We start from the raw sequence: 18,710 nt of genomic DNA, 5'->3' as shown, positions 1-18,710 counted from the left end.
AAATGAATGATATTTTACCATGTAGCTTGTATTAACCAAAATTACAAGTCCTGATTCCTATTTACAGTAGGAAAGTTTCTATCATAATCTTTTTTTTTTTTTTTTTTTTTGTGGTACTGGGGATGGAACTTAGGGCCTTATGCTTGCGAGGTAAGCACTCTACCAGCTGAGCTATCTCCCCAGCCCTATCATAATCATTTAAAGAAAACATTTGCCTCCTGTATCAACAATGCAGTGGTGCATTAGGTACATGTACCGCACCAATTCATTTCTATGTTTGCAGAGTGGAACATATCTGAAGAGAAAGAAATCTGACCATTATTCTGTTCTTTATATTTTACTAAATGATGTTAGTAGAATCATCATAAAATTACAGAACTTTAAACACATCTTAGAGATAAAAGTGCTTAAATCTATTATACAAAATTAGAAAATGAATTCATTGACTACATACTACCGTCCAATGTTTATATACATACTTCAAAATCACAAAGCAGGTCCTGGAAAGCAGTTGAATTGGGAATAATGGAGGTTTCATGTCCACTATCAACAGTTCCCACCAAGGAGAAAGTTAGATGGAGGATGTGGCTGTTAAGAAGGGAGCGTTTCTTCTTAAGCAGCATTGCCAGCAACTGTAAGAAAGTAACACCGAATGCCTTTTGATAAATCATATCACTCACACTCATACACATACTAAAATGCATGTAGAGCAATGAGGCCTCTGAGCTGATTTCTAATTTTTATTGTGTCAAATACAATATTAGAGAAAATGTGAAAAACAAAGTAATCCTCACGCTACTAAAATATCCAATTTTGCATCAGTCCTTTCAATTCTTATATAAATAGTTGTTGTTGCTATCATAGGCTTATGACTTTGTACTCTTTCTCTATACAGAAGGACTTTTTCTTTTGCAACACAGTCTTCATAATTATAACTAGAAGGCTGAATGCTATTCTATGGGATGGTTTTAATACAAGTAGTCATTCTCATACATTTGGAACATTTATAATATCCCTGTTTTTCCATGGTAAAAAATGCTACAATAAATGTTTTGAAAGTGTTGCAAAACTAAAACATTTATAAAAATAAAGTATAATTAAATTAAATTTATACAACATAGTAAATAGCATACTCACTACCAATGAACAAATGCTAAAGTTGTAGAAGGCATTTGTGTTTCCTCTGTAATAGAGGGATTTAATCTTGCTTCAAATACTTTTTTCAAATTACTTCTTGCAAGTAATTTTTTGGCCCAAATCTGGTACTGATTGTGTATAGATGAATGCTGCATAGTTTTAAATTTCATGTGGGTTTTCAGGAATAGCAGTGGCACACTTACTCTGTGCTGCCTTCTGAACAAGTAAGGGAGTCATAGAGGAGGACAGGGTGTGAGGTGGAAGGAACCACAGTGGAGAGGTAGCACTGATCACTGATCTGGCAACCTCTCTCATAGGGGGTAAAATTATCCTATTTCATTCAATTCAAACAAGCAAACCATTAATTTAAAAATACAGTTGGCTCTCAGTATTTGTAGCTTCTACATCCATATGTTCATTCAAAGTTGGAACAAAAACATATTAAAAAAACCCAAAAACCAGGTATTTTTCTTGTCATTATTCCCTAAACAAAACAGTGTAACAACTATTTACATAGAATTTAATTTACATCGTATCAGGTATTATAAGTAATCTGGAGATAATCTGGTGCTTATAGGAGGATGTGCACAGATTATATACAAAAACTGTGGCATTTCATGAGGGGGTGAGAATTTACAGATTTTGGCATGTGGGGGGGGGGGTCCTGAAACTAACCCCCATGAATAGTGAGGAAAACTATATTTAATGTATCGAAACTATATGGAAAAAAATGTAGCTTACTTCAAAGGTATAGTGTGTAAGACTAGATGAGAAGGGAGAAAAGAATAAACTGAAACAAAGAAAATTCATTCTTTATCATACTAAGTGAAATAAACCAATCCCCCCAAACCAAAGGCAGAATGTTTTCTCTGATAAGCAGATGCTGTTCCACAGTGGGGAGGGGAGGTAAGGAAGAATGAAGGAACTTTGGATTGTGTAGAGGGGAGTGAGGGAAGGGGTGGGGGTGGTGGGGATGGGAAGGATGGTGGAATGAGATACTCATTATTACCCTATATACATGTATGATTACACTACTGGTGTGACTCTGCACCACGTACAGCCAGAAGAATGAGAAGTTGTGGTCTGTTTGGGTACAATATGTCAAAATGCATTCTACTGTCATGTAAAACCAATTAGAACAAATGAAAAATTTAATTAAAAAAAAGTCATTCTCAGTTGGCATGTCCTATTTTTAATAAAAACTACAGACTTTTTAAGTTCACTTGGACAAGAGAATTCTTTCAGATTTTGATAAAGGATGAACAATGAAAAACAGAATATCCTTTGAAGTGAAGAGAAGGCAAAGAAAGTTTTTTGGTTACAAACCTGGTAGCCCTTGATTCTTTCCATTTCTTTGCTGGCCAGTGGGTTACTCTTGACCACACAAACCAGGGCCTTGACTGCTGCATATAACCCTTCCACATCAGAGGCCATGGCCACTAGGCCCAGGATGGCTGCAGCTCCACCAATGTACTGCAAAGTAGTGGCAACAGGCTTAGGGACAAATGTTCTTACTCCTGATTAAAAGATAGTGAAAAATAATTAAAATAAATTCCCCACACAAACAAGAACTGAATAAATCATCTTAAGTAGTTTGTTTGTAAATGTAAATTTTATTTTTGAAAACCTTTCTGCACTAAAATTTTAACAAAACAAAATAAAACAAAGGTAGAGTTTGGGAGAAGGCAATAATGTTAATATACCTACTGTCAGAGAAGGGTCAGGAGTAAAGGAGAAAGTAGAGAAGAGCTGGGTTTCAGAGCAAGCACCAATGTCTCCACTGTGTGGCTTTGGGCAACATACAGACACAGAAATATGGAGGTCACAGAAGGCATTTCTGAGGTGACAGTGCCTTACTAGGTTCTTTGGGTAATACACTTAGGGGAATTCTGTGAACTGAGAAAGGAATCACAGAAGCCACTCTGGCAGGGATGAAGTACTTCCTACAGATAAGCCAAGCAAAGCACTTTACTGACCATTATTAAAGTCTTTTCCTTTACTCAGTAATCTGAGTAACAATATCAGTGAATCTGGGAGAGAACCTAACTTTGAAAACCACCTTCTATGGTAATCATAGGTGAGAAGACTAATGATTATAGAGCTTAAAACCTAACCTATGTCCTCAGTCACTGCATTCCATTTTATCACACCACTGCTAAATTTCTGAAATGGACAAAGAACAGTGCTCAAAGAAAACTATCATGTGCTATAGTGCAAAGGAAACTGTTTTAACAGTGCAAAATTATCAAAAAAACAACAAAAAAGTTAAAATTTGTGTACTGGGACATTAAATTGCCAAGGACTGAATGGGTGTGCACCTCTACTCTTGGGCAGCTGAGGCAGGATGATCACAAGTTCAAGGCCAGCCTCAACAACTTAGGGATATCATGTCTCAAAAAAAAAAAAAAAAAAAAAAAAAAAAAAGGCTGGTGGGGATGGAGTTCAGTGGGAGAGCAATCTGGGTTTAATACCCAGTATTACACAAAATAAAAATAAAAAATTGCCAAGAACTGATAAATATCCTTGCTGGTTTGGATCAGTATTATACCAACTTTTTGTTAATCTACAAAGGAACCAATATTACATACTGAAGTGCACATTAAAAGGAATAATGACTGGTTCTGAATTTTGGATGGACTGGTTGGATTATATCTTAAGATCCCACCTAGCCAAATATAAACCTTTTTTAAAAAGTAGATTGCATACATAAGGCTCTGTAGAATAATATACCAGCTCTAAGTTTTATTATGGTTAGATTTCACAGAAGTTCTTATTTTAAACTCAGTACTAAATTAACAGAACTCATGAACAAAACTACTGCTAAAGCAAACCATGAGAAGATAAACAACAGTTCTGCATTTTTTGTTGTTGCAGGGCCAGGGATAGAACCCAGGGCCTCATGCATGCTATGCAAGCATTCTACAGCTAAGCTATACCCATACCCCTAATGATTTAGGAATTTAACACCTTACGTGTCATTTGAAATTAACTGGAAAACATCATAGAAGCACATATAGTCAGTGTTCATCAGATAAGAGGGAAAAAGTTAATAAGATTTTATAAAAGGTTATGATTTTTAAAGTTGACTGGAATGTGAGATTGTTACATTAATCTCTAAAAACTGCAAGAGGGATACAGGTCAAGAATTAAAAATTATGAATCAAAATATCACCGCTCAAGTGAGGAAAGTTAATTTAAACTCAAGGCAAATAAAGCAGTCTGAAAAAACAACCCAATTTAACTCACCCAAATATCCAATCAGAGTAGCTCCAATTGTCCGTGCAGGTCCATTAAGATGGCCTGCTGAATTGTGTATCAACTTCACAGGAGTGGCATTCTCATGGGAGGAAATGCCTAACTGAAAAATAAGGAAAATAATGTAATTATATAAGAATAGTCTGACTCTTTTGATGGGAAAAGAAATAAACCATAAGATTGTTAATATATATTTTCTCTCTTCGTCCATCAAAATATTTTAATATGAAGTTTTTGTTTTTTTTTTTAAATGGGTAAACACTTCCAAAGTAGAAATTCACAAAAAGTAAGTTAAATACAATCTACCAGGGGAACCAGGGATCTTGGGATCTAAATCCAGGGGTCCCTCTGAGCGAAGCCTGGCATGGTTCATCTACAGGCTGTCATCACTCAGTGCCTCACAGCACCCCAGTCACTGAGCATATTAACACCCAGACTGAGTAAGCTTAATCCACAAAAATTTCAGAGTTTGAGGATAAAATATGCATTAAAAAAACACGTCAAATTCCTTCAGGTAGGCGTGCATATATGTATACACACACATAGTATCTTCCACTATAATGTAAGAAACATAAAAGCAGGAATTTACTTTTTATCCACTGCTGTTCCTTGAACAAAAAAGTGCCTGGTACACAGGAGGTGGTGGATAAAAGAGTTGCTGAGTGATGGTTTTAAAAATAGCAATTGCTGGGTTTCTCAATTGCCAATATAAATACAAGAACATGAATCATGTTTAACTTCATATACATTCTCAGGTTCCCAAATTTAAGCTAAATATCTACACGTGTTTTGGCTTAAATCAAGAGCCAGGTAAACCAAATACAAAAAGTACAAGAGGGAGTCAGTGTGAAAAGAACTGAAGTACGATAATTGGAGCCCAAGAATAAAAGAGGAAGATGAAACAGAAAGAGTTAATTGGAAGAAAAATTATTGAAAATTCCTTAAATTTATTTAAAGGTATCAATTTACAATTCAAGATGTTCATTGAATTCCAGTCAAGCTTTTCAAAAAGGCTTGGTATATCATATTCAAACTGCAAAATATGGAAGATATAAAGAAAATATTGAAAGCAGCCAGAGAAAAATAAGTTGAAATATTTATAGTATATAGTCAGAAACTAGAAGACAAGAGGACAATGGACAATAGAACAACATTTAAAATGTTGTCAGAAAAACTAGTCATCATAGAACACTATATTCAACCATTGTGTATATCCATCCCTCGTGTACATCCATCAGAATGGGGTCCTAAGTAGAATAAGATTGATTCCATGCTTGTACAATTATACGAAAATGAATTCTATGGTCATGTATAACTAAAAATGTCCAATAAAAAAAACAAAAATAAATATGGCATTAAAAAAAAGGCTACTATATCCAAGGATGAAAACTTCACTATCATTATATTGCTATTATATCAAATTATCAGCAAATTAGTAACTTAAACAAATTTGTTAACTTACATTTCTGAAGGTCAGAAGTGAAAAATGAATTTTTTTTGGTCAGGGGGTGTGTACCTGGAATTGAACTCAGGGGCACTTGACCACCAGCCCTATTTTGTATTTTACTTAGAGGCAGGACTTCACAGAATTGCTTAGTGCCTTGCTTTGGCTGAGGCTGGCTTTGAACTTTCAATCCTCCTCCTACCTCAGCCTCCCAAGTTGCTGGGATTACAGGCATGCGCCATCGCAGCTGGTTAAAAATTAAATTTCAAAGGTTCCTTCTAGTGGTTCTGTAAGAGAATTTGTATTTCTTACCTTTTTCAGCTTCTATAGGCCACCTGCATTTGGCTAATTGGACCGTCTTCTTCTTTAAAGCAATGGAAGCTTGAATTCTCTCATTGCATAGTATCACTCATATTTTTCTACCTTGGTTTTATCTTTGGGGACCCTTGTGAGTCAACTGTGCCCATCTGGATGTTTAAGATAATTTTCTTACTCTAGGGTCACTCAATTAGCAACTTCTATCTTTATCGGCAACCTAAATCCCCCTTTTCCATGTAAAGTAACATAACATATTCACAGGTTCCAGGAATTAGGATATGGATGTATTTGGGGGCCTTAATATACTGAATATATTAAGATGCTAAATAAATAATCATCTAAAAATAAATAAATAAATAAAATAAACACAGTGCTATGTCAGGCTCTATTTTTAGCAACCACTCCAAATGAGGTTCTGACATGCTTCCCAGTAAGAATCAGCCATAGTTACTGGAAAGTTCTTCTGCTTACCTGTTTGGCAATGGCTTTGCTATCCAACTTGTTATATACTTTTCGGATTCTCGCCACTGTCAAGGAGGACACAGAGAGTGCATACAGACCAAAGGACACCTTTTCTTCTGGAACTAATGACACAGGAGAAGGGACAACACCTTCGGATTTTGCATCTTTACCTACAAAAGAATAATTCTTTTCAAAATAATCAGTTGTTCTCCCTATCCTAACACAAATATTTTATTCTTACTATCATTTTTTCAGTAAGTGGACTTGAAAATCTTTTAAGTAGAACAAGGAAGCTGAATTTAAAAACTATTTTACTTAATTTTCACCTTTTCATTTATTTCTCTAACTAGAAAATAGGAAAAACTATTTAGTCATAGGACTTCACATTTTAAGTTTTACTCTTAAAATATGCTCAACATATAGCATAATGTGAAGGAAAAAAATTAATTTTATCTGCCAAGTTGTAAAATATCCCTAGTTCAAAGAAAAAAAGGGAAGGAAAACAACGGAATGGCTGGCTGTGAGCTTTACAGCACTTGGTGTCTCCAGCAAGAGCCTCAGGTATGCCTCTCCAAATTCCTCTGGATGACACAGCACAGGAATGAAAAGCACTCCTTTTGGAACTAGGTTGCCTGAGTTTAAATCTTGTTTTATCACTTAAAATCTGGGTGGCCGACACAACTGTGCCTCAGTTTCCTAATCTATAAAATGGGGATGACAATGATAGTTACAATTCAGTGTTCTGAGATGAATATGATAGGCCCAGAACAAATATGTCCTTCATGTGTACTAACTTACCACATGCTCAGTGTCAGCTCTTATTATATGTTATTTAATCAAGAATATGAATAAAAGGCAAATTACTTGGTCATAGGTTTTTTTTTTTTTTTTTTTTTAATTCTACAATATACCTTTTCTGACTCTTCTGAGACCCTTGGTAGAACCAGAACAGGGAAAAGGAAAACCTGACTTGGAGAGGCAACTACAAAACAATTTCAGTTTACTATTAGTTTCTTTGATTTTATATATCTTTTGAGAGGATAACAAAAAAATGAACTACAGGAGTAAAAGGATGAGGAAAAATGATGGTAACTGGCTAATCACAAGAGTATGTGTTCATCTGAACCCACTGGTTTTTCTTCTAACACATTAAACTACTTCATGTAATAGACAAAATTATAGAAAGAGAACAGGGTTGAGGTTAGACTCCTAAAGGGTATATACGTACATCTTTGAGCCAATAAGAAAACCTGGAAAATAAATGACCAAGCATGATGACAAAGAATCAGGAAAGAGTAACATGATCAGTGGAAGAAAGCATTGTAAACATGAGTGAAAATGGCCAATAGTATCAAGTTAAGGGAAATTAGGAGAGAAGGCCCTTTTCCCAGATAAACATATGTATCGTTTTATATTCACATACACATCTACCCTGCATGAGCTGTGCCTCAGTCAACTTTGAATTAAGAGTAAGTTACTCACATGGCATGCACACAGCCTGAAAGCTTCCAACATAATTTGGTCCGAGTTCATAAATGGTAGTAATATTTGAAGGAGGTAAAACTTCTTCTAGAAAATGTGTAGGTCCCAGGCGCCAAACCAATGAAGCGATCTGGCGTTGTGCAGGTGGAGTGCCGATGTAGGCATAGACTGTGCTCACCACTGGGGGATTCACAGAGCCTGAACCCCCAGGAGTACTGTGAACATAATGAAGCTACAAAGCAGACAAAACAAAGGTATGAGATGAAGAAAAACATTTTTACCAGGAACCTACTTCAGCCTGTATATTTTCATTATTTGAAGGTCACCAAACTTTACAAATGTACAAAAACAGGTTGAGAAACCTAAGAGTAGGGTAAGATTCTGGGATCTGTAACCAACACAACAGATAATGGCAGATGAAAAGATGTTATCACATTCTCAAAGGAGATGAAACTAATGCTAGAAATGGTAATAATTAAACATAAAATACCATCAATGCTTGGTTGTTCCGCATGTCAAATTAATGATGCATCTCTGAAATTTTAGGGTTGATAGAAAAAAAAGAGAGTTTCTTACTATGGTATTAATGCAGTCAAAATTAGTTATTACTTTCTATGTGAGTCTGTTAATTAAAGTTGTGGATGAAAAATGTCTTATAGGAGTGAAGAATCATAAAATTTAGAGAAAATTTAGAAAAATGAAGTCTTTGAACACATAATAATTTGTATGCATATATTTTAGCCTCCATGTAAAATAATAACCCTTATTGACATTCTCAGATTTGAAATAACACTTTTGTTTACTGACGAGGTACCTAACTTCAATCAATTAATTTATAGCAAATCTATAATTAGGCAGGGTATAAGATAAAAGGAAATGAAGTTGCTTCTTTTACAAGCATCTTTCTACCTAATAGAATGAGAGACATTTCCATTGACTTGTTTTGTCATAACATCATCCCACTGTCAGATCACATCAATGATTCTATATATAAAAGAACAGTCCCAGGTGATGTTCAAAACATGACTGTGAAGACCAATGTGAATTTAATTTGATTTCACAAGATGGTGACTACTCACAGGGATAGTAATGATGGTGATGTAAATGTATCAATGATAAATCTCCTATTCCTCAACTCTAGAAACTGAGGACATTTTTATTTTTAGTGATGGTAAAAATAAGAAGTAACCTACTAGACAAATCTACAAACTCAGTTCGAACATAGTCATGTATACAAAGAAATAAAAAAATTTTGTCTATGGAATGTGTCTTAGGGTTTATCATAATGAAACAATGTCACAATGAAATGTTATTATCATAAGGAAGGAAATGTATCCACAGAAGCTGCTGCTTTCACACAGAAGGACACACTTTCCCTTTGTTACTGTTTTAAATGATATCATTAAGAAGGACCTTTTTAAAGTTGAAGAATATTAAGAGCTTGCTAGTTGAGTTCTGTAGAAAGTAAGTACAAGTTCAGTATGCCTTATTCAAAATATATGAGATCAGAAACATTTCAGATTTCTGAGTCAGATTTTGGAACACTTTCATAGACTTTACTGGTTGGCCATCTCTAATCTGGAAATCTGAAATTTAGATGCTCTGAAATTTGGAACTTTTCACATATCATGCTAGTACTTAAAAAGTTCTGGAATTCTGGAGCATTTTGGATTTTTGGATGAGAGATGCTCAATCTGGAGCAACATTCATAGTGATCTGGGAAACAGAACTTCACCTGATTTTTTACTGGTTACTTCAATTGTCTTCTAAATACAAAAGTACAGCAATCTAGAGGATTGCTTACACAGTTATTTACGTATACCTACAATTATTATCAGGGATTAACCTAGGTGATCAAAAGCAAAGAAAAAGCAATTCCAGCTCTCAAGAAATACAGTCTTCTGGATTAAATCAGAATGGTAACAATGAAGTCACAAAGTATTGTATTTAGTTTACTTAGACATCCTGCAACTTGTACCTCTAGTTGAAAAAGAATTTAGCAGTCTGGCTCAAGGGCTGAAAAAGTCAGTAACTCCTTTAAGATCCTATAATCTCCCTCCTTTCTCTTCTTCTTAATAAAATAATAAGAGCTGGTCAGTCACATGACCCTAACATGTTTAAATAGGAATACTGTTTAATACTGTTTAAATAGGAACTAAGGATCAACTTAAGATAGTAATCTTAAAAACACTTCCACAATTTATGTTATATGCATTTTTGAATATGTCAAAATGAACTCCATCATTATGTATAATTATAATGTACTAATAAAAACATTAAAAAATAATTCTGCAAAATACACACATCCTACACACAAACACACCACCTACTTAAGCTAGCTTGCAAACTGGTACATTTAGAAGTGTAATATGCTTACCTTCACAGTGTTAACAAGCTGTCCATCTATATAGAGGGCTGCAGTACTGTTTTTCAGCATGCCTTTGCTCATCACCAAAACCAAATGATGCCATTGTCCCTCAACTATAAGCTCTCCACATCGAAAGCGGGCACAGCACGGCAAAATCTCATAAAAAGAGGATTCTTCACTAAAATCATCAACTAAAATAATGGGGGAAAGATGTATAAAACTTTTGCCAGTATCCTCTCTGTTCTGATATCAATTCATATTCAGGTCAGCATGTTTTAATTTTTAAGTTAAAATAAAAAGATGATGATGCACATGAAGATTTCCTGTTCACTAAATAACTGTATCTACAGTAAGAAATAAAGCCTGGCATCTATGCTTGCTTTCATCTGCTAAAGTACATACAATTATAATCAAAGAAAGTTAGAATAGCTAATTAACTAAAAAAGAAATAAGATAATTGGACAGTAAGAGTTATGGTAAAATAAAGAGACTAGTTGATGCCAAAAACAAATAAGTAGGACTACATCAAACTGTACAGAAAAGGAAATAATCAACAGAATGAAAAGGCAACTTATGGAATGAGATAAACTATGCAAGAGCTATGTATCTGATAAGGAGTTAATCTCTAACATATCTATATATATACACACATACACACAATTCAAACAACTCAATAATAAAGAAGCTAATAGCCCAATGTCTTCTAAGACACAAAAACAGCTGACAGGTATATAAATTCAAGCCCCACATCTCTAACAATCAGAAAAATGCAAACCAAAACCACAGTTAAGTCAGCCCCTCACAAGATGGCTATCATCAAAAAAAAACAAAACTAAGTGTTGGTGAGGAGGATGAGAAATTAGACGTCTTGTGCACTATTGGTGGAAAAGCAAAATGGTTTTCTGTCATGATATAGAAAACAACAAGGAAGTTCTTCAATGAACTGAAAATAGAACTACCAGATGATCCAGCAATCCCACTTTTGGGTATTTCTCCAAAAAAACTTAAATCATGACCTCAAAGAGACACTATATTAACATTCCTGTCAACTGATGAATGGATATAGATGTAGCAAAATGCCATTCTGCCTTAAAAATATTAAAATGGATTTTTATACTTCTAGATTCAAAAGGAGAAAACAGAAAAAGACGAATACTGACCATAATTTTGGAGTAGTTCCTCTTTAGTGGAAACAATCAGAGATCGGTCTTTTGCTGACAGAACTATGGCAAGGCACACGTAATGCTGTTCAGAAGAATTTGCTCGGCGAACAATAGTAAGGAGTCTGACGGGGTGGTTATTAGGAGGAGAACTGAAATGTTCAATACAAAACCAGCTAGAGTAGCTTAAGCCAGACGGAGGAGGGAAGAACCTTTCACCTGAAGTAAAAGTAGCAAAATGAGAGTGTTTTGACTCATATTTACATTTTTAAAAAGGCCAACAAAAGCATATGAAGGATCTACTGAAAAATAAAGTATTTACCAGAACCAATGCCGCTGACCACAGCCCCATCATTAAGACATGTTGTGACAGCATTATTTGTAGGGGCATTATGAGGAGCCAAACTAGGCAGAAACAGGCAGCTATTGAATAAAAGACAACATACATATTAGAGATAACTATTTCTTCTCTTAACACTAAGGAAGTACCACAGTGAAATAAACTGCCAGTGTATAAAAGAGATAAAAGATCAAAGAATAAATCTGAATACCAAGAAAAGTCCTTTCTGTCTTTTAATTATGTGAGAGTATTAAACAAAGCACTTTAAAAATCACTAGCAATATAATTGTAAGTTTAAATTTTTAAAAATTAAGATATAATTTGCATATGTAAAACACACAAATGTATACTAACCTCAATCACAGCATCGGGACAATTTCATCACGCATAAAAACTTCCCTTGTGCCCATTTCCAATCACTATCTCCTGTTACCACCATTCTGATTAGTTTTGACTATTCCCAACCATCCATTGTTTGATAATGACCCATAACTACGTGTTTAAAATACAACTACAGAGTTAGATAAATGTATAAGAATCCCACAATGTGTACATGTGCAAATTATCTACTAGCAGTCTAAAAGCTGATAGATCCAGTTATTCGTAAAAATACACAGTAGCAATGAAGGAGTTTGTACTGTCTCATATTTACATTAAAAGGGGGCCAACTAAAAATATAAACTTTATAATCTAGCTGTTAGATTTATTAGCATTTGTGTCTATTTTGAGGCAGGTGGACTTAAAAAACTTCAAGGTTCTCTGTAGATTCTTTATTGCTGCTTGTGCTACTGTAGCCCTTTCTGCCACTTAAATTAATTTACTCAATAGAAGTGACAGTCACTGACTATTGATAATATAAGAAACTATGTTAGGTAATTTGTGGGACAGCCTGATGACAAAACCTAGGCTAGGAGATTTTTCATCTAATTTTAATTCACATATTATCTATACATAATCATATGTATTATATCGGGATTGACAAACTTTCAGGAGATGGCCAGATGATAAACATTTTGTGCTCTGTGAGTTAGCAACTCTGCCAGTTGCTATCAAAAATACCAAAGCCTGAAGACATAGTGCCAAAGCAGTCATAGGAAATACTATGTTCTAATAAAACTTCATCCACAAGAATTTTAAAAAACCTCACTAACAAAAGCAGATTTGGCCAAAGGGCCTTAGATTGCTGACTCATTTATTACATTGATTTATTTAATATAATAATTAAGTTAAAATAATTAAATGTAAAAATATTAAAATAGCATTCTTAAAGAACAGAAATTATTTGACTATATATAGTATAGTATATACCATTATATGAATTGACCGAGTAAATTTAAAACAAAAAGATCTCCTTGCAAAGTCAAAAAGTACAGAATAAAACAATAGAATAAGGCTATCTTACAATTTCCTTACCCAAATCCTTCAAGGGATGTGTCAAATTCAACAAATGCTGGCGTAACAGATGACCCATGAAGTCTGATGTCATGTGGGGTTGTCATGGAGACCAGACACTTCACCCTGGTCAAGGGTACAGTGCTACCTTCTGCAGATTTTACCAGGCTCTTGCTTATCCGGTAATGGTTATCTTCAGGTAAGCTGAAAACACTATCAGAACCCAGACCTTCCATGGAAGTGATCATACTATCTGTAAGTCAAAAGAAAATCTCTTGGGGGAAATACCAGGCAAAATTTTAAAATAACTTTACAAGGCTAATCTATTTTTAAATGCACTTTTTAATTTCAATATGTAATTATTTCCTTTTTAAATACCAAGAGCACTAATCAGATTTAAATGTACTTTATGTTCCCTTTTAAACTTAAATAGGCTATTTCCTTTTCTACTTAAAACTAAATTAATATGTACATTGCAGAAACACTGGAAACTAGACCACAATTAAGAATAAAAATCACCAATAATCACCTGTTACAATGTAATTTAAGAATTTTATATTGACATAAAGCAGTTTATGCTTTTATTTTACAAAACTGCTTTTCATCATTTTTCTTTGAAAAGAAAGCAAAATAGAAGTATTAAAACAAAAAGAAACGGGTCATCTTTCTTAGGAAAAAATATCAGATATAAACAGCCACAACTTAATTCCTCCATCTTCTCCCTATTTGTATTTCTTTCCTCAAAGCTATTAAAATTAAATCTGTGAACACAAAATTAAACTTAAGAATTCCCATATGTATATAAATGGCAACAATTTCAAGAATGAAAAGACAAATTTCAAGCAAACTGTCTTGTCTTCCTAGGAATATATCACAAATGTAATGGAGAAAATATTCCCTCTGAAGATGAACCACATGGGTGCATGTAGTTAACTATTCCCCTTATATGTGCTAGATATTCAGACGACCATGAAATAGTAATTCTCTCAGGGAAAAGAGCTATATTTTGTTTCTAGTCTTGTCAAAATAAATAATAACTCAATTCTAAAGAATTACAAAAAATATATAAGATCTTTATATATAAAGGTCTTGGGGACATAACTCAGTGGTAGAGGGCTTGCCTAGCATGTGCAGGGCCCTGGGTTCAATTCCCAGGACCACATAAATATATAACATGTATATTAATTATTACAATAATAGCTTCAAAAACTGAAATACTTTGTTTTCTGCTAAAACTGTATTGAAATTCAAAAGCTCTTAAAGCTTCCGTAACACAGTATTTGTTAATCACTGGTAATAATTAGCAGGAAGAAAGATTAAGACTGAAAAAATGGTTGAATCTCTCTGACTGTAGAATTCTCACCCCAAAAATGAAGGAGTTGATCTAAGATGACTGCCACTTCCTTTCAAAGAAGCCAGTCTACTTTTCTAAATATTCTTTTGCCTTTTTCACTAGTAATGGTCACCTTAATCTATCAAAACAAATGTCTTATCACTATGGCTAACAACAATACAGAATGATTTAGAAACTAAAATTGAGTAAAACTACAGAATTAAACTTGAGAGGAAATTCAGTGCAACTTGCTTCCACAGGAACACCTCTGGAGTGGATGGGCTCCATGACAGTTTGGTAAACAGTGCCCATACTCTGCTAACTCCCCAGATCAGATTTCTATCAGCCTAATGCAAAATCTTCACCTTGGAGGTTTCTCAGTAATACTTACTACATCTCACTCTATGAAACTACCCATCTATTATTTTTCTAGTAAGTTCTCTGTTCATTTTAAAAACACTGGTGTTTCATTCTCAATCTTGTTTATATTAATTCTTGCCATTGGACTGGAGGATGTCACAATACCTACACAAACAACCCATCTGATATGGACTGTAATATCCAATGAGTGTTTACTTCTGCTTCACACCTGAAGTCACCTGGCTTCACTTATTTCCCCATCAGGCTTACACACCTTGGTGTGTAAATTTAACTGTCTTTATCAGTATTTCTAATTTCCTGTCTTCTATGTCTTTGCTGCAGCAGGTGTCCTGAAAATCGATAGCCTGGTAATAATAACCCAGTCAACCATTCCCCAGTTCAGGCAGCAAAGGCTACTTGAGAAAGGGAAACAAATCCTTAGTCCACTGAGAAAGGGGTGCTCTTCCTCCCACACTGAGGCTCACTCTGCCCACAGCTCTTATCTCCTCTGGATCCTAACACCACCAATCACTCCTCCCCCACCCTACTGCTCTTGTGCTCACTTAATCAACTTGACTGTGTGTCTCTGTTTAAATAACAACTAACAACAAGACTTTTCTTTCTTTTTATAAACTTGAAATAGTATTCATCCACTGTGTGATTTTCACAAATAAAGGAAGTCAAAAAATAGAATGTCAAAAGTCAACTTACTTCTCATCTCTGGCTCGTAACACAATGAACTTGGTTTATGGACCCTATATTGCTTTAGGAGTTTTTTGTCCCAGGCACCACAATTCAAAGGACTTGCCAAACGTAAAAACTCTCTAAAGAAGAAACAGCAAAGTTATTCCTTGACTGAGACTATATATAATTCAGAAACCAAATACAAACAAGAAAGAGGATTTAACAAATCACAACAGACTAGTTAAAATACAAAATAAATGCAAAGTTATTGTGAAATGATGTACAATGTTAATTTCATCTGATCACCATATACCTATAAGATCCACTATGTAGTTTTCAAAATTCAAAAGTTAACAAAAATGTTTAAGAAGTATCTCAACTCCAATTATGTCTGAAACCAAACTTTCACCTAAACTATAGTTTTTCAGATGTTCTGCATCTCACTGAAATATGCTTTGATTCTTCTTCTTTTTCAGGCTTTCCATATTCAGAAAATCAGAAAATTCTGCTGATTCTACTCCCCCAAAATATCTTAAATCTGCTGTCTTTTCATCCTTCCTAATATCACCCAGATCAATTACAATATTTTTGTATTCTTGAAGGAGAGTCTTAATCACCTCCTGTGTCCCAGTTCAATACATTCATCACTATAGTTAGTATCTTTCAAAACTAAAATATATTCAATGTCACTCTATTGCTTAAGTCTCTCAATGGCTGTTCAATCTTAGTAGACGGAAACCCAAACTCCTCAAAATGACTAGTACACAGTACCACACACGAGATGATTTCTACCTTGGTCCTCAATTTCACTGCCCTCATTCCCCAATCATATATTGTTCTCAAGGAGTACTAAATGCTTATTAACTCCCTATAAAAGCTACATTCCTATCTTGCTCGGGACCATCAAATTTGCCTTTCTTATTGCTGAGAATATTCTTTTCTCCACCTCTCCCTTATTTGGCTAATTCCCTTCCATAATTTGCTTCTTAACTGTCATTTCCTCTACAGAGTCTCCTCTGAGACACCCTCGAAAAGAGTCTGGGTAGCTGCCCTTATATAAACTCTATAACACTGCTCTTATAGAACTGAATATACAACATTTTAATTTCCCACTTACTTCTTACTTGACTGTATTCCTTATTAGAATATACATTTTTTGAGAACACAAATTTTTCTTTTTCTGTCTACCAATGTTTCCCCAGTGCCTAACATATAGTAAAGGTTTTTAAAAAATGGATAATTCATATCTCTAGGTCAGGAATTGACAGTAATGAATAAAGAATATTACGTATCTATAATCTTTACAAATAAGCTGCTTCTGTTCTTATTTCAAGCATGGAAAAGATATCCACTATTATGAAGAACTAGAATATAAAGTATATGGAGCATGTCCTCCTGAAATGTGCTGCACAGAGACATAATAAATTGTCCAGGAATTATATATTACAGTATTCTGTCATTTATGGCACTATATACAAAAAAGAATACATCACTGTATTTTCAATTCTCTGTCACAGAGGAAAAGAAGGTTTAAAAAGTCAAGTACCTGTAGCCTGTAGAATATTACATACAAATAGTTTATAGTCTATGTATGGTTCATAATTATCAAAAGATGAGCGCTATGAGCACATAAGCCTTGATGTGGGAGAAGGAGCACCCCTTTCTCAGAGAATTGGGGATTTGTTTCCTTTTCTCAATCTATGGCTCATCACTTGACTTTTTCCAAGCATTCACTGTGAGAACAGAGCATATGCAAATGGTTGATTTTCACCGTTTACTGTTTACTTGCTATGTTGTATAAATTATTTGTTTTGGCAAATATTAGCATTAGGTGTGAGACAATTTCTCCAATCTCTCTACTTTTATCGTAGCAGATTATCAAAAAGGATGTGGGAAAATATCAATGTTATCTTCAAAGCTGTAAGACTGAATACACCCACCAGCAGATGAATGAGGGGAGTGTGACTGTCTTTTGTCTTGGTATTATCAAGGCCTAGCACACTGATACGACACTGCTTGACAAATGTCTGCTATGTATGTTTTTCTTAAGCCACCATTTGTTTGTAGACAGTTTAAAAAATAACAAATTTTAACCACTTTTAAGAACACTTATAATGCAGTGTAATACAGCAGGAATACTTTAATAGTAGATAAAAATAATCTAATGCAGAGATCAGCATATAGTCCCAAAATGATAAAATGAGTATATTTTTATAAGAAAGATCACAAGGATTTATGTATTAAATCTATTTAGCTATGTAATTTCAAGAAAAATGTAGGGGAAAAAAGTTTTAAAACCAGCAAGTTTAATGTCTAAAATATACAGCACTGTTTCTCTTGCATTATAAGAAGTTTTCAAAAATACACTTTTGAGTGATTCACAAACTGCGGTATAGCCTCAACAGAGTAAATTATTTAGCAATAAAACTATTGATACACATAACAACTTGTATGCATCTCAAGAACATTATGGTAAGTGAAAACTGCCAATCTCAAAAGGTCATGCACCACATAATCTGATATATATAACACTCTCAAAAGACAAAATTATGGAAATAAAGAGCAGAGCAGTAGGTTTCCAAGGCTTGGGGATGGTGGCAGATAAGGGAGTGGGTATGAAAATAAAGGGAGATATGACATCATGGATTGTGTAGTGGTCACATACATTTACACATGGATACAATTAGAGAGAATCTCGTGCATACACAGATATATCATACCAACATCCATTTCTTGACTCTAATGCTATATTATAGTTATGTAAGATTTAACTACTGGAGGAAACTACACGAAGGTGACAAGGAACCTTTCTGATCTACCTTTACAAATTATTGTGAATATATAATTATTTCAAAATACAAAGTTTAAGAAGTCCTTTTGATAAGTTATTACATATAAAAGTTCTTAAATATATAGATTTAAGTCTTATACAAAATTAAAATGATTTTATTTTTAAAGGAAAAGGAGTTTGCTAG

At 34.2% G+C, this 18,710-nt stretch overlaps 1 protein-coding gene across 14 annotated transcripts in view; it reads right to left on the bottom strand.

The window, feature by feature from the left end:
• The window catches only part of WDFY3 (WD repeat and FYVE domain containing 3), a 269,816-nt gene that overhangs the window by 90,908 nt on the left and 160,198 nt on the right, over nucleotides 1-18,710 (bottom strand). For all 14 annotated transcript variants that reach the window (XM_079153142.1, XM_079153145.1, XM_079153139.1 and 11 more), the window contains 10 exons: nucleotides 15,763-15,875; nucleotides 13,380-13,611; nucleotides 11,949-12,049; nucleotides 11,627-11,845; nucleotides 10,476-10,657; nucleotides 8,099-8,330; nucleotides 6,626-6,786; nucleotides 4,384-4,495; nucleotides 2,464-2,654; nucleotides 480-632 (listed from right to left, as the gene is read on the bottom strand). In XM_079153142.1, coding sequence (XP_079009268.1) covers nucleotides 480-632; nucleotides 2,464-2,654; nucleotides 4,384-4,495; nucleotides 6,626-6,786; nucleotides 8,099-8,330; nucleotides 10,476-10,657; nucleotides 11,627-11,845; nucleotides 11,949-12,049; nucleotides 13,380-13,611; nucleotides 15,763-15,875 — 1,696 coding nt within the window. The remainder of the gene's footprint in view (nucleotides 1-479; nucleotides 633-2,463; nucleotides 2,655-4,383; nucleotides 4,496-6,625; nucleotides 6,787-8,098; nucleotides 8,331-10,475; nucleotides 10,658-11,626; nucleotides 11,846-11,948; nucleotides 12,050-13,379; nucleotides 13,612-15,762; nucleotides 15,876-18,710) is intronic.

This window comes from Sciurus vulgaris (assembly GCF_902686455.1).
Source record: "Sciurus vulgaris genome assembly, chromosome: 9".
In the NCBI taxonomy this organism is placed as follows: domain Eukaryota; kingdom Metazoa; phylum Chordata; class Mammalia; order Rodentia; family Sciuridae; genus Sciurus; species Sciurus vulgaris.
Note: the sequence above shows the minus strand (reverse complement) of the source record. Positions and strands in the feature narration are given on the sequence as shown.